The 13,232-nt window shown below is 34.5% G+C and overlaps 1 protein-coding gene across 2 annotated transcripts in view; it reads right to left on the bottom strand.

Moving 5' to 3' along the window:
• Positions 1 to 8,742, bottom strand: part of mllt3 (MLLT3 super elongation complex subunit) — an 89,990-nt gene extending 81,248 nt beyond the window's left edge. For both annotated transcript variants that reach the window (XM_059354578.1, XM_059354579.1), the window contains exons 1-2: positions 8,596 to 8,742; positions 4,514 to 4,694 (exon numbers count right to left, since the gene is read on the bottom strand). In XM_059354578.1, coding sequence (XP_059210561.1) covers positions 4,514 to 4,694; positions 8,596 to 8,607 — 193 coding nt within the window. In that variant the 5' untranslated portion in view covers positions 8,608 to 8,742. The remainder of the gene's footprint in view (positions 1 to 4,513; positions 4,695 to 8,595) is intronic.
• Positions 8,743 to 13,232: the final 4,490 nt, after the last annotated feature.

The following is a 13,232-nucleotide window of genomic DNA, read 5'->3' as shown; positions in this document are numbered from 1 at the left end:
AAGCGTCTAGCGACAAATCTAGCAACTTTTTCTGGTGTTATTGGAGACTTTTGGAGACTCATTTCTACTCTTCTTAACAAGTAGCGCCGTCCCAAAGGACTCACAAGCGGCCCAGTCCTCCCGCAGCAGTCTCTCCCAGCTGCAGTCAGCAGAGCAGGAGATGTTAACCCCTCAGCGTCCAGTCTGCACCAAATGAAATCGCCGCCTCAACCGTATCAATCACCTTCGACTAGTTAGTAGCAGCTCAGTAGCTCAGAAAGTACCTACCTGAGGCAGGTACTTTCTGAGCCGCTAACTGGTGAAGTTGGGCGGATCCTCTCTCCCAAACCACACTCATAGCGGCTCACTAGAGGGAAAAGTACCTGATGGAAACACCAAACCTATAAACTGCTCACTGCTCACAATCATTTAAAAAAACCTGGTGAAAAATCTTTGGCCAGCAATCCAGCACAGTGGATTGTATATGGCACCGTGAGATACAATTATGGAAGGCCTATTTAAAGCTTTGGCAACCACAAATAGTTGGACCAAATACACACAATGTGACAGACAATAGCTACAACACATCTCCACTAACCAACCAATCATCAGGAGATTGAAGAGAATACACTGAGTGATCCAACACATAGATGCCATGTCTCTCCTTCCACATAAATATTTTTTTTATTCACACTGTAGTGGTATGATTTACTATGGATTCATAACACAATCTGACACTGATTGCAACCAAGAATCTTCAGCCCCATCCAGAGATGCAATGATTCATTGACTATTCAATTAATTGATCAAAAGAAAATTTATCTGCAAGTATTTTAACAATCAATCAATCATTTAGATAGTTTTTAAAAAAATAAAAAATACAAAGCTACAGCTTCTCAGGTGTCAAAAATTGATGTTTGTCTCTATTGTATGATTGTAAAATGGACATAGCTGAAAGTCAAACTGCTGGTCGATTAAACATGACCTTCACCTCTGGGAAACATTTTTTGCTTTTTGTAGACAAAACAAATTATTTTGAAAAAATAATCTTACATACTTTGACTTGCAAGGAATCCGAAATACTGACGTTATTGCAATGCGTTTAATAGCTTATAACACAAGTGTGCATATGGGTGGTTGACGTGACGCTCAAATTCAAAGTGAAAAAAAGAATAATTCAAAAGTATATGTCAAATGACATACAATTATATTTCCTTATATGTGAATAATTCAAAACTGAATGTGTCCATTTCTAATTCTGCATATTATTAACTTTTGGTGTGGTAGTCCTAAAATGTGTCCACCGGTGCAACAAAATAAAGAATGTCATTATTTAATTCAGAGAATGTTGGACAGATAAGATAGATAAGCCCAAGGCATATTAGTTATGAATATTTTTATCAATTTACATTATTTTCAATGATCAATCAATGTAAATTGATAAAAATATTCAGATCAATGCTTAAACTGCGTTGTACCAAAGGACTACCTTAAGACGACCAGTTCCAACACTGCACGGAAATAGTAATATTATGAAAATATTTGAGACAGAAGTGATCCAGAGATGTCTTCTGTCCTTCCTGGTTCTGGAAGGACCCCTCTCAGTAATGGGGTGGTCACATTAATGCCTGTTTTATATCTACATCATGGCGTTGCTCCAGGAGGACACCAGTTTTTCGGACAAAATGTAATGTGTCCTAATAACCATCATAGGGACCTTAACACTTATATCCTCTAGATTCTTTAAGTAAACACTCATATGACATGCATTCAAGTATTTTAACGTATTTAGATTAATATTTCATTAAATTACAGTTGTTTTAAGATAAGTAATGCTACCTAGGACAGTTGCACCGGTGGACAAATGTCATGTTCAAAACAGAATATTTGCATAGTTGAAGAACGATACTCATTGTTTGCAGATGGATTAGATGTAGAAGAATGAAATGCATATTAAAACATTAATTTTAATGAAATATTATCAAATTTTAGCTATATTTGTCACTGGGAACACAAAAATTGAGCGTCACGTCAACCACCCATATGCAGAGTGTGTGTATAAATCCGTTGGTGGCGAGTTGACTGCACAAGTTCATGATGAATAGTAATTATCAGCCTAGCCTTGACTTGAAAGACTTCCTCCTTTGCTATAACTGTGTTTCAGGCTCACAGACTTGTTAGGAGCCGAGTGCCTGCAGGGACACAAACCAAGCAAAACCAACACAAATCATATCTGTCACCACTTAACCTTTACTTTCATCAATGTGTGGTAATCCGCCATTCTGTCATATCCAATCTATTTATGTTTTAAGATGCTGCCGTGTTGTTGTTTGTTTTGTTTTTTGTTGGTTTGTTTGTTGTTGTTTTGGTTTTGTTTTAACTTTTATTCTTTTTGTTTTGATTGCTTTGTGTGAAACATGTATTCTAACCAATGTGAACTTGGCAATAAAAAGAATATTAAAAAAAAACTTTCATCAATGTGTCGTATCCAAAAGCTGATGATGTTTCAAACCAACACATCTGCTAGAAACACTAAAATGCTCCAAATAACAACACACCATGAATGCATCTTGCATCATGAAACATTATTTCCCACCTTTCCATTCCATCATCTGAGACAGACATAACATGTTTAATTTACCACTATATAGTAGGGGTGTGCCATATCGTATCGTTCACAATAATATCGGTATTTTTTTTTTTTATGGTTAAAAAAAATGCATATCAAGATATTGGCAATACTCTTACTTCTTGATGTAGTGGTTAAAGTCGTTTTAATCACAAAAAGCTACTTACTCCCTCTCGCAAAACACATGCAGCTTTCAAAATAAGAGCGCAGTGTGTTAACAGAAATTACAAGAAGACTGTCAAAATAAGATGCCTAAAATAAAACATGCAAGAACCTTTATTCTCCTTTACAAAATGTCATTAAAATATGCCCCCAGAACCCTATTTGCTCATTGACTCTAGAGTCAAGAGTAATTTTTTTGTATTTGGCAACTGTTGAGATTTGCACTTCACACTACATTTTAGATATTTAATTATTTATACAGACTAAAAAAAAAAAATCATATTTTCTATATCTTTTTAAGTATTTCCTAATATGGTCAAGAATATTGTTATCGCAAAAATAGCCTGAAATATCGTGATATTCTTTTAGGGCCATATCGCCCAGCCCTACTATATAGTACCAACACATGGCCACTGTAAACTAGTCTTTTCTCAAAATATGCATTTAATTTATGACTTTGTATTAGGGGTGGGCGATATGGCCCTAAAAGAATATCACGATATTTCAGGCTATTTTTGCAATAACGATATTCTTGACCATATTAGGAAATACTTAAAAAGATATAGAAAATATGATTTTTTTTTTTTTTAGTCTGTATAAATAAATAAAAATCTAAAATGTAGTGTGAAGTGCAAATCTCAACAGTTGCCGAATACAAAAAAATTACTCTTGACTCTTGAGTATGAGCAAATAATAAAAATAAACATTTAGGGGTTGCGGGGGCATATTTGACATTTTGTAAAGGAGAATAACGGTTCTTGTATGTTTTATTTAAGGCATCTTATTTTGACAGTCTCCTTGTAAGTTCTGTGGTGGATTCTGATAACACACCATGCTCTTATTTTGAAAGCTGCATGTGTTTAGCGACAGGGAGTAAGTAGCTTTTTGTGATTAAAACAACTTTAACCACTACATCAAGAAGTAAGAACGTTGCCAATATCATGATATGCATTTTTTTTATCCGTAAAAAAATATACCGATATTATCGTGAACGATACGATATGGCACACCCCTAGTATCAACAAGTGAATTTCTGGTATTGTGACATCTCTAAAAGCAAATCAGGGAAAACAATTAATCATTTAACTAATTAGTTGATTCACTAGAAAATTTAGAAAATGAGTGGTAGAATCATTCATAATGAAAATAAACATTGGTTGAAGCCCCAGATAGCAGCACTCCATACAAGTCCTGTTTCCATTCATTCATAGGAATTAATTAATGGGCATTTGACGATTCGCTTGAGAAAAGCTTAATGAAAACACCAGAATTTAATAAAACTTCTTATTACATCTTATTTTGACAGTCTCCTTGTAAGTTCTGTGGTGGATTCTGATAACACACCATGCTCTTATTTTGAAAGCTGCATGTGTTTAGTGACAGGGAGTAAGTAGCTTTTTGTGATTAAAACAACTTTAACCACTACATCAAGAAGTAGGAACGTTGCCAATATCATGATATGCATTTTTTTTAACCGTAAAAAAAATATACCGATATTATCATGAACGATACGATATGGCACACCCCTACTTTGTATTACCTTTTTTCATTCTGACACCCACTGGCTTGATCAAGTACACGTGAGCACTTTGGATGCTCGATGCTGATATAAGTGAGAATCCTTTTGATTTGTTTGAAGGTCTCCCTCTCTCTTAAAAGCCTTTATAACCCAGCTGCCATTGAAAACGGAGCCAAAGAAAACAACAGAACGGCCAAAGTAAAGCAGACATAAAGGTATCTTACCTCTTTTTGGTTTAGGGAAGCTTTCATGCAGGTGAAAAACTACTTTCTCCACAAAGTGCTGAATGTTGCTGTGTTCTGGTCCTCGGACAAACACCATCCAGTCGTGGGTGAAGCCTTCCACAGTGGGTTTCTTTCTGACCTGCGCACGATGACCAAGTTCTAGTTTCACCTGAACAGCACCCTGCAAAATCAAAGGATGTTGGGTTACTATTTAACCCTCAGGAGTCCATCTTTTTATTGAAAATACATGTTTTATTTACAGTAATAGCTTTATTTATATACGATATGTAGACAAGCTGAGAAAGCCAGTTGAAAGTTCAATCATAGGAGTTTTCACAGTGTGCCATTTACACTACCGGTCAAAAGTTTTAGAACGCCCCAATTTTTCCAGTTTTTTATTGAAATTCAAGCAGTTCAAGTCAAATAAACAGCTTGAAAGGGTACAAAGGTAAGTGGTGAACTGCCAGAGGTAAATAAAAAAGGTAAGCTTAACCAAAACTGAAAAATAATGTACATTTCAGAATTATACAAGTAGGCCTTTTTCAGGGAACAAGAAATGGGTTAACAACTTAACTCTATGGAGTCTTGGGCTATTTTGTCCATTTTTGAATTCTTTTCATGTCTTTGTAAGTCATTTTGTGTCTTTTTTTGGTCATTTTGTGTCTTTTGGTGTCTTTCTTTGTCATTTTGTGTCTTTTTTTGGTCATTTTGTGTCTTTTTTTGGTCATATTGTGTCTTTTGGTGTCTTTTTTTGTCGAAAAGTAGGCCTTTTTCAGGGAACAAGGAATGGGTTAACAACTTAACTCTATGGAGTCTTGGGCTATTTTGTCCATTTTTGAAATCTTTTGGTGTCTTTTTTTGTCATTTTGTTTCTTTTTTTGGTCATTTTGTGTCTTTTGGTGTCTTTTTTGGTCATTTTGTGTCTTTTTTTGGTCATTTTGCGTCTTTTTTTGGTCATTTTGTGTCTTTTTTTGGTCATATTGTGTCTTTTGGTGTCTTTTTTGGTCATTTTGTGTCTTTTTTTGGTCATTTTGCGTCTTTTTTTGGTCATTTTGTGTCTTTTTTTAGTCCTTTAGTCCAACATAAAATGTGATTTTTAATCTTTTTTTACTTTCAAAACACTATCATGCTCAATAAAGAATTTTAAATGTTGCAAATGTGCATTAATTTCAGAGTACACTGAGACATTAAACTGCATCATTTTCAATTAAATTCTGGAAAAGTTGGTGTGTTCTAAAACTTTTGACCAGTAGTGTACGTTTCTAGACCATTTTTACAATGTGAATTTTCTTTCTACAATGAAAACTATCACTATTTTTAATTTACATGCAAATAGACTGTTTTGTAGCTTTATTATTTAGTATTTTTTCTGCTACATTTCCATAGAAACCTGTGTCTTTTGTTTGTATTTTGGGTTCCTGGCAGCTTTATACTTTGTTAATTAAAATACAATGAAAAATCAGACTGATAGCCAAGTTTGTGTGGAGAAAAAGGAGACATGCATGTGATGTAAAGACAGACTGAAAGATGCTAAACAGAGACAGAAATAAATGCATAAGAAGTTGACAATTTTCAACCAAAATCTCCTGGTCTTCAGAGGTTTGAATGGAGTTGTACACAACGTTCTCTGTAAAATTTAAAAAGAAAATGCATATTAAATGCCTTAGAATGGGATGTGGTCATGACGGCATTCAAGTTTTTAATTCTGGATCATCATTTTTTTTTTTTCGTATTCTGTCAAACACGTTTTTCCCTCACTTGTATTGGTTTAAATTCAATACAAGTGAGGGAAAAACTCTGTTTAGCATCTTTCAGTCTGTCCTTACATCACATGCATGGCTCCTTTTTCTCCACACAAACTTGGCTATCAGTCAGATTTTCCATTTTATTTGAATTAAGTAAAAGTATAAAGTATAAGTATAAAGTATAAAGCTGCAAGGAACCGAAAATACAAACAAAAGACACAGGTGTCTATGGAAAAGTACCATTTAAAAAAAAAAAACATTTATACACACAAAAACAGCAGAAAAAATAATAAAACTGCAAAACAGTCTGTTTGCATGTAAATTAAAAATAGCAATAGTATTCATTGTAGAAAGAAAATTCACATTTTAAAAATGGTCTAGAAACATAAATTTTAAAAACATTTATACACACAAAAACAGCAGAAAAAAATAATAAAACTGCAAAACAGTCTGTTTGCATATAAATGAAAACTAGTAATAGTTTTCATTGTAGAAAGAAAATTCACATTTTAAAAATGGTCTAGAAACATAAATGGCACACTGTGAAATCTCCTATGGTTGCACTTTCTCAGCTTGTATACATATCATATATGAATTAAGTTATTACTGTAAATAAAACGTGCATTTTCAATAAAAAGATGGACTCCTGAGGGGTTAAAACATCTGCTTATGTAATTATCCCTATAAAGCCAAGTGTATCATATTAGATACAGTAATTTTTGAGACCTCTACATCATCAAAAACCTGATGTATACATGTGTTGAAGATAAACAAACTGAGCAACAAATTGCACAAAAATACCAGATGTAGCAAAAATGATATGCAGGTTCCACGAGTGGATCAGTCATTGCTGCATTAAAAAACTTCATATCAGCAGATGTATGATGTTGTGTTATATGGAAAAAATATGTATTTTGCATGTTTGAGGAAAAAGGAAAAGTTAAAAATGTTGTTGTTTGATGTTTTTGTTAGTTCAAGAAAAACAAACTGTGAGCAACAAATTGCACAAAAAGACCTGATGTATCAAATATGACACAAATTAGAATTCATATATGCAATTTATTTATTTTTTAAAATTCGTCAGCAAGTTAATAAGCACTCGGTTTTAAAAAAAATTGAATTTTCTGGCAATTATTTCATGGTTCAGGCTTTATAGGGTTAAATTATATATATACATATATAGGTTTTCAATAAATAGATGGACTCCTGAGGGGTTAAAACATCTGCTTATGTAATTAAACATTTCGTTTCCACAAAAATACACACCTGGCTGAATCAAACGTGGGACTTTTACAGGTAAATTCATGATATAAACTCCTCATGGAGCAGTATAATTCCTGAAAACCTTTTGCTACTGAAATTTGCTCCCACTGTTTTTACCATGGGGTAACATTACGTGGCTGCTGAAAAAATAATGTAATGAAAATAACCAAAATTGTACTGCGTGTAGCATTGTGCAGAAACGAAGGATGGACTGTATCCTTAATTGGAAATGTCTTAATTTGCTCATTGACAAGAACGTTTTGTCTGTAAGGAGAAAAATAAAAAAACATTTATACACACAAAAACAGCAGAAAAAATAACAAAACTGCAAAACAGTCTATTTGCATATAAATTAAAACTAGTAATAGTTTTCATTGTAGAAAAAAAATTCACATTTTAAAAATGCTCTAGAAACATAAATGGCACACTGTGCAATCTGCTATGGTTGCACTTTCTCAGCTTGTCTACATATCATATATGAATTAAGTTATTACTGTAAATAAAACGTGCATTTTCAATAAATAGATGGACTCCTGAGGGGTTAAAACATCTGCTTATGTAATTAAACATTTCATTTCCACAAAAACACACACCTGGCTGAATCAAACGTAGGACTTTTACAGGTAAATTCAGAATATAGGCTAAACTCCTCATGGAGCAGTATAATTCCTGGAAACCTTTTGCTACTGAAATTTGCTCCCACTGTTTTAACCATGGGGTAACATTACGTGGCTGCTGAAAAAATAATGTAATGAAAATAATGAAATGAAAAATTGTACTGCGTGTAGCATTGAGCCGAAATGAAGGATGGACCGTATCCTTAATTGGAAATGTCTTAATTTGCTCATTGACAAGAACGTTTTGTCTGTAAGGAGAAAAATAAAAAAACAGCATGTTTCTCAACGGGGATCTGCATCACACTGTTCATTGAGGCTCCAGCTCGCTGTACGGCTGCAAAATCCTCGTTAGGAGTAAAAAAGCAGCGACTCCTCCGGTGTGACAAAACAACACAATTACCAAAAATATACTCCAACACAGCGGAATGGCAAGCAAATGAACCAATTGGCTACTCACCGAGTTGGCCATCCTTAAGGCCCCCCGTTACTGTTATTTCATGGAGAATGAGTTTTAAATAAGGGTAGAGGTGAGGATAGTTTGCCTATGACGGCGGACATGGTCTCTCCCGGACTCAAGTCACACTCAACACTTTCAAAGCCTCGCCGGCTGTCAAGCCCCCGCAAAACCTTAAGGAAGTCGGCTGCGGACTGTCAAAATAAAACCCCTGCAGTGCGGGTCTTTTTAGTGTACCTCCCAATATTTCAGAATACTGAACTATACTATTAATGCTGTAATAATAATAAAAGCAGTGGCGGTTCTAGACCAGTTTTACTGTGGGGGGCCAAGGAGGGGCCAGTGTTTAATCAAAGGGGCATATTAGCACATGAAAAAATGGCAAAGATGATATTTTAGTATTAAAAATCTTTGAATGCCTTGAAAAAGACACAAAATGACCAGAATAACAAAAAAAACCCCACAGAAGACAAAGACACAAAATAACTAAAACAGACACAAAAAGACACATAAATGACACCAATGACAAAAAAGACACAAAATAAATAAAAAAGACACAACAACAGACACAAAATTACCAAAAAAAAAGACACAAAAAGACACAAATGACCAAAAAAGACACTTAAAGATGTGAAAAAATGGACAAAATAGCCCTAAAAGACTTCATGGAGTTAAACTATTATACAATGTACACATTCTGGGTTCCTTTTGTGTACAATGAGATATTGTTTGAACAAAAAAAGGTTAGAAATGTTCCATTGGTCATTGTTATAAATTAATCATTTTATTATTAATTTGACACAGGGGCCACAGCAGGGGCCAAAGGCTTCTTCACAGGGGCAGTGGCCCCTGGAGGCCCCTGTGTAGAACCGCCACTGCCTGTAATAATAATAAAAAAAGGATAATAAAAAAGATAATTATGACTCTGATGGGGAAACTATTCATATGGGCCTAGTTTTTGTTCGTCAAAAAGTGGTCAAATTGAAATGAGTCTTGAAGAGATTCAATCACAAGACTGGATCAGGGCCACATTAACACTTTGCTGTACCCTGGGCAACAATTCATTATTCAAGGGCCCCATCATCACGACCCCAGAATCACCATAATCTGGCAAAATACAGAATAAATTACAGTAAAATACAGTCAATATTCTCAATATATCAATAACTAACTGCCATCGAATCCGCTGCGGACTGTCAAAATAAAACCCCTGCAGTGCGGCCCTTTTTAGTGTACCTCCCAATATTTCAGAATACTGAACTATACTATTAATGCTGTAATAATAATAAAAGCAGTGGCGGTTTTAGACCAATTTTACTATGGGGGGCCAGTGTTTAATCAAAGGGGCATATTAGCACATGAAAAATGGTAAAGATGATATTTAAGTATTAAACATCTTTGAATGCCTTGAAAAAGACACAAAATGACCAAAAAAGACACAAAATGAGAAGACAGAATAACCACAAAAAACCCCCACAGAAGACATAAAAATGACAAAAAAAAAGACACAAAATGACCATAAAAAGACACAAAATAACTAAAACAGACACAAAAAAGACACAAAAAAGACACATAAATGACACCAATGACTGTCAAAATAAAACCCCTGCAGTGCGGCCCTTTTTAGTGTACCTCCCAATATTTCAGAATACTGAACTACACTATTAATGCTGTAATAATAATAATAAAAGAATATAAAAAGATAATTATGACTCTGATGGGGAAACTATTCATATGGGCCTAGTTTTTGTTTGTCAAAAAGTGGTCAAATTGAAATGCATGCTGTAATTTCCCAGCTTGGGATAAATAAAGTATACCTATCTATCTATCTATCTATCTATCTATCTATCTATCTATCTATCTATCTATCTATCTATCTATCTATCTATCTATCTATCTATCTATCTATCTATGCATGAGTCTTGAAGAGATTCAATCACAAGACTGGATCAGGGCCAGATTAACACTTTGCTGTACCCTGGGCAACAATTCATTATTCAAGGGGCCCCATCATCACGACCCCAGAATCACCATAATCTGGCAAAATACAGAATAAATTACAGTAAAATGCAGTCAATATTCTCAATATATCAATCACTAACTGCCATCGAGTCCGCTGCGGACTGTCAAAATAAAACCCCTGCAGTGCGGCCCTTTTTAGTGTACCTCCCAATATTTCAGAATACTGAACTATACTATTAATGCTGTAATAATAATAAAAGCAGTGGCGGTTCTAGACCAATTTTACTGTGGGGGCCAAGGAGGGGCCAGTGTTTAATCAAAGGGGCATATTAGCACATGAAAAATGGTAAAGATGATATTTAAGTATTAAAAATCTTTGAATGTCTTGAAAAAGACACAAAATTACCCAAAAAGACACAAAATGAGAAGACAGAATAACCAAAAAAAAACCCCACAGAAGACATAAAAATGACAAAAAAAGACACAAAATGACCATAAAAAGACACAAAATAACTAAAACAGACACAAAAAGACACATAAATGACACCAATGACAAAAAAGACACAAAATGACCAAAAAAGACACAAAATGAGAAGACAGAATAACAAAAAAAAAACCCACAGAAGACATAAAAATGACAAAAAAAAGACACAAAATGACCATAAAAAGACACAAAATAACTAAAACAGACACAAAAAGACACATAAATGACACCAATGACAAAAAGGACACAAAACAACAAAAAAAGACACAAAATAAATAAAAAAGACACAACAACAGACACAAAATTACAAAAAAAAGACACAAAAAGACACAAATGACCAAAAAAGACACGTAAAGACATGAAAAAATGGACAAAATAGCCCTAAAAGACTTCATGGAGTTAAACTATTATACAATGTACACATTCTGGGTTCCTTTTGTGTACAATGAGATATTGTTTGAACAAAAAAAAGTTTAGAATTGTTCCATTGTTCATTGTTATAAATTGATCATTTCATTATTAATTGGACACAGGGGCCACAGCAGGGGCCAAGGGCTTCTTCACAGGGGCAGTGGCCCCTGGAGGCCCCTGTGTAGAACCGCCACTGAATAAAAGGATAATAAAAAGATAATTATGACTCTGATGGGGAAACTATTCATATGGGCCTAGTTTTTGTTCGTCAAAAAGTGGTCAAATTGAAATGAGTCTTGAAGAGATTCAATCACAAGACTGGATCAGGGCCAGACTAACACTTTGCTGTACCCTGGGCAACAATTCATTATTCAAGGGGCCCCATCATCACGACCCCAGAATCACCATAATCTGGCAAAATACAGAATAAATTAAAGTAAAATGCAGTCAATATTCTCAATATATCAATAACTAACTGCCATCGAGTGCATTTTCATGTACAGATGTGCAAACGCTCATAGAAATACAAATGCACCACTATGTCCTCTTGTCAAGGCCACTCACTCACATATGAGGTTATGAAAATAAAACACACACTGTAAAACCCAGTGCTGCTTGTTTGTTATTATAACTAATTTTTCCTTTTCAATACAACAAATATTTGTGCAAAAAGTAATTTTAACTTAAAATACTGAGTCAAATAGCAAGATTAATTTGAGTTAACTCCATTGTTTTCGTTGTCTTGACATAAAATTATTTCGCAGCATGGACAATCAAATATTTTAGTTGAAACAACAAGTTGGTTTTACAGTGCATCAGCATCAGTATAATATGGTTAATCCGGCCTTGGGCCTAGTTATTGTTCGCCAAAAAGTGGTCAAATTGAAATTTATGAGTCTTGAAGAGATTCAATCAGAAGACTGAATGCCTGTCCATGATTCTCAGTGTTGAATGGTTGAATAAAGACTGCTGATAGCTCACCCAAGTGATTGAGATGATAATTTTTACTTTGCTTTCAACACTAAAGATAAATGGATTGTTAACATTTATTGTTTGAATGCTCTTTCAGCATTGACTATCCTATTCTTTATTATTATTCATCTTACTCGTGCTACTACTCCTGCATACTTTCATCTGCAGAAACTGTTCGTATATCAAAATGTTGATCTCATTAATGACTGTGACATTTGGTAATCATACCCTTTATAATTTTAAAGATATTAAGCATTTTATGATGTTTGACAGCACATATTCACACATGCACACACAGATCTAAATGCATACTCTACTACATACTTTATACACATTATATACACATTGTACCACACATTCTACACAACCTATACATGATGTACACACATGCTATACATTAAATACTGTACTGTACTGCACTGTACCTTGGCCTACTGTACACACATATTATACATACTGTACACACATACTGAAATATAAAAAAAAAAAAAAATTAAAAAAAAAGCGCACCTTTATTGCCTTCATTACCTGACAAACTGCTCAATGACGTTGTATCTTCAATCACATGATATTCTTTCCCTCTAGTCTTGGCCAGTACTTACTAGTCTTTTATTTTGAAGGTGATATTATCTTATTTCCCTGTATTTCCGTCTCTGCCTTAATTCAGCTCACTTCACTGCGCTCAGGGGTAAAGCGCACGCGCAGCTTGGTGTACTCGCTGGAGCTGTAGACGCACGAGACGGAAACAGCCAATGAGAGAACAGGGGCACACGGGCATCCAATCAGAAGGCCGCATCCATTCTGTAATTAT

This window comes from Centropristis striata, chromosome 17, assembly GCF_030273125.1.
Source record: "Centropristis striata isolate RG_2023a ecotype Rhode Island chromosome 17, C.striata_1.0, whole genome shotgun sequence".
Taxonomy (NCBI): domain Eukaryota; kingdom Metazoa; phylum Chordata; class Actinopteri; order Perciformes; family Serranidae; genus Centropristis; species Centropristis striata.
Note: the sequence above shows the minus strand (reverse complement) of the source record. Positions and strands in the feature narration are given on the sequence as shown.